General features: G+C 32.6%; 1 protein-coding gene across 1 annotated transcript; it reads left to right on the forward strand.

The window, feature by feature from the left end:
* Nucleotides 1-300: 300 nt before the first annotated feature.
* On the forward strand, nucleotides 301-1,799 carry LOC109236387 (probable WRKY transcription factor 40). Its single transcript, XM_019402562.1, has 4 exons — nucleotides 301-443; nucleotides 530-823; nucleotides 902-1,018; nucleotides 1,381-1,799. The coding sequence occupies exons 1-4, from the start codon at nucleotides 363-365 to the stop codon at nucleotides 1,648-1,650; spliced, it is 762 nt and encodes a 253-aa protein (XP_019258107.1). The 5' UTR covers nucleotides 301-362; the 3' UTR covers nucleotides 1,651-1,799.
* Nucleotides 1,800-2,024: the final 225 nt, after the last annotated feature.

The raw sequence follows: 2,024 nt of genomic DNA on the forward strand, positions 1-2,024 counted from the left end.
AGGGATTATTAATTAAAAAAAAAATTCCTGCAGTAGTATTCAAACAATTGTTGAGCAATTAAATTGAAAATTGACCAAGACTTGAATACACACTTTCTTGAAAGTAGTACTTCATTTTCACCAAGTCTTTCTATATGGCCACTCCGATAGTGAAGTGTTTGAATAGGCAATTAGCATTACTATCTTTTATAGACACTCAATTTCCTGGCACTTTCTCTTCCATTTCAAAACATGAATTGTATTTAACTACTTCCACTTTCTCCCTTATAAAAAGCCCATCTTACCCAAATAATCTTTTCATTCCTTTCATCCAAAAAACCAATCAACGAAGATAAATAAAGAAGAAAGAAAACTTGGATTCAATGGATACAAGTTCTGGGGACAAGTCTTTTACTATTGACCTTAACACAAACCCTTCACTACAGACCATCAATAGAATTCCGGTTGGTAGATTCTCTTCTTTCGTCAAAACAAATATTTTTATTTATTTGCTTATTATTATCATAATAAACGAATTTGATATATGCAGCATGAGATGTTGGATGAAGAGTTGATTAGGATGAAAGAGGAGAATAAGAAGCTAACAACAATGCTAACAACTTTGTGTGAGAACTACAAATCCATGCATACTCACCTAATTGAATTGCTGCAAAAGCACAACTCGGTGGAGGACAATTCCAAATTATTATCAAGAAAAAGAAAGGCTGAAGATGATCACTACTGTTGTGCTAATTCAGAAGAAGCATCACCTAAGAGGCCAAGGGAAATCAGAACCAATGTATCAACTGTTTGTGTAAAAACTACTCCCTCCGATCAAAGTGCAGTAAGTCTGATTTTATTAACAAATTTCAAGTATAAACTCTTGTAATATCTTATTAATTTTTTTTCTTGGTATTTTCAGGTGGTTAAAGATGGATATCACTGGAGAAAGTATGGTCAAAAAGTGACAAGAGATAATCCTTCACCTAGAGCCTACTATAAGTGTTCTTTTGCGCCATCATGCCCAGTCAAGAAGAAGGTCAGTTCAGGCAACCAATCTTCTTAATTTGACTAATTAACTGCGTAAAAGAAAATTATGTGTCAACGACTACTCTGGTAGTCAATCTTCATAAGTAAAAATTTATCTACACTCAGTGTCGTTACACCAAATCAGTAAAGGGAAGACATTATAAGATCTTTTCATAAAACCATTTATCATTTGACCATGGTTAAAGAAATGTACGTATTATTATAAGTATGATTTGATGTAAACCTGAGTGCATGTTAGTATCTAATTACCCTTTACCTATACTTACACTTAGACTTGAGAAATCATATATATAATATTACTCTATTAGTTTGTTTTTGCTCTAAATTAAATGAATGAAACTCAATGTGTAGGTGCAAAGAAGTGTTGAAGATCCATCAGTTTTAGTAGCTACATATGAGGGGGAGCACAACCATCCTCTTCCATCCCAAGCTCAAGTTACAGTGCCATTAATTAACCAAAATGTTACAACATATCTGAACAAATTCATGGAAGACATAGACACAACTTCACTGCAGCAAGATTTAGTCGCACAAATGGCGCATTCCTTGACCACGAACCCTAGTTTCACGGCTGCAGTTGCTGCAGCCATCTCTGGGAATTTTTTTGAATATGATTATTAATTAGCTTTCTGATGAAGCAAATTACAGTTACTAAAACGGTTTGTGTGTTTCTATTGAGATTCAAATGAACCTCATGTGAATTTGCCATATATTTTGAATGGGTGTTCCTTTGCTATAATAACTGTTTGTTAGCTCATGTGTTTTCCGAATATTTGGGCTGTACTAGAATAAATAAATTTTACAGAATAGTAAAGACAATATTTTGGAGTAGATGTTAGGATTGGTTCATAAATATATGCGCCATAATCGCATAAGATTACGTATATAAAAAAATAAAAATAAACACAAAAACAAAAACAGACTTGTTATATAGTATAAATGATTTTTGAATTTTTCTTGAATGGTCTTTTAATTTGTCAATTTAATTATCTTGC

Source organism: Nicotiana attenuata, unplaced genomic scaffold, assembly GCF_001879085.1.
Source record: "Nicotiana attenuata strain UT unplaced genomic scaffold, NIATTr2, whole genome shotgun sequence".
NCBI classification, from domain to species: domain Eukaryota; kingdom Viridiplantae; phylum Streptophyta; class Magnoliopsida; order Solanales; family Solanaceae; genus Nicotiana; species Nicotiana attenuata.

Bases quoted from the DNA above. Each gene is read 5' to 3' on its own strand.
- LOC109236387 (XM_019402562.1), top strand. From the start codon at position 363: ATGGATACAAGTTCTGGGGACAAGTCTTTTACTATTGACCTTAACACA. The intron at 444-529 runs GTTGGTAGATTC...TGATATATGCAG, and splicing joins AGACCATCAATAGAATTCCG to CATGAGATGTTGGATGAAGA. The intron at 824-901 runs GTAAGTCTGATT...TGGTATTTTCAG, and splicing joins CTCCCTCCGATCAAAGTGCA to GTGGTTAAAGATGGATATCA.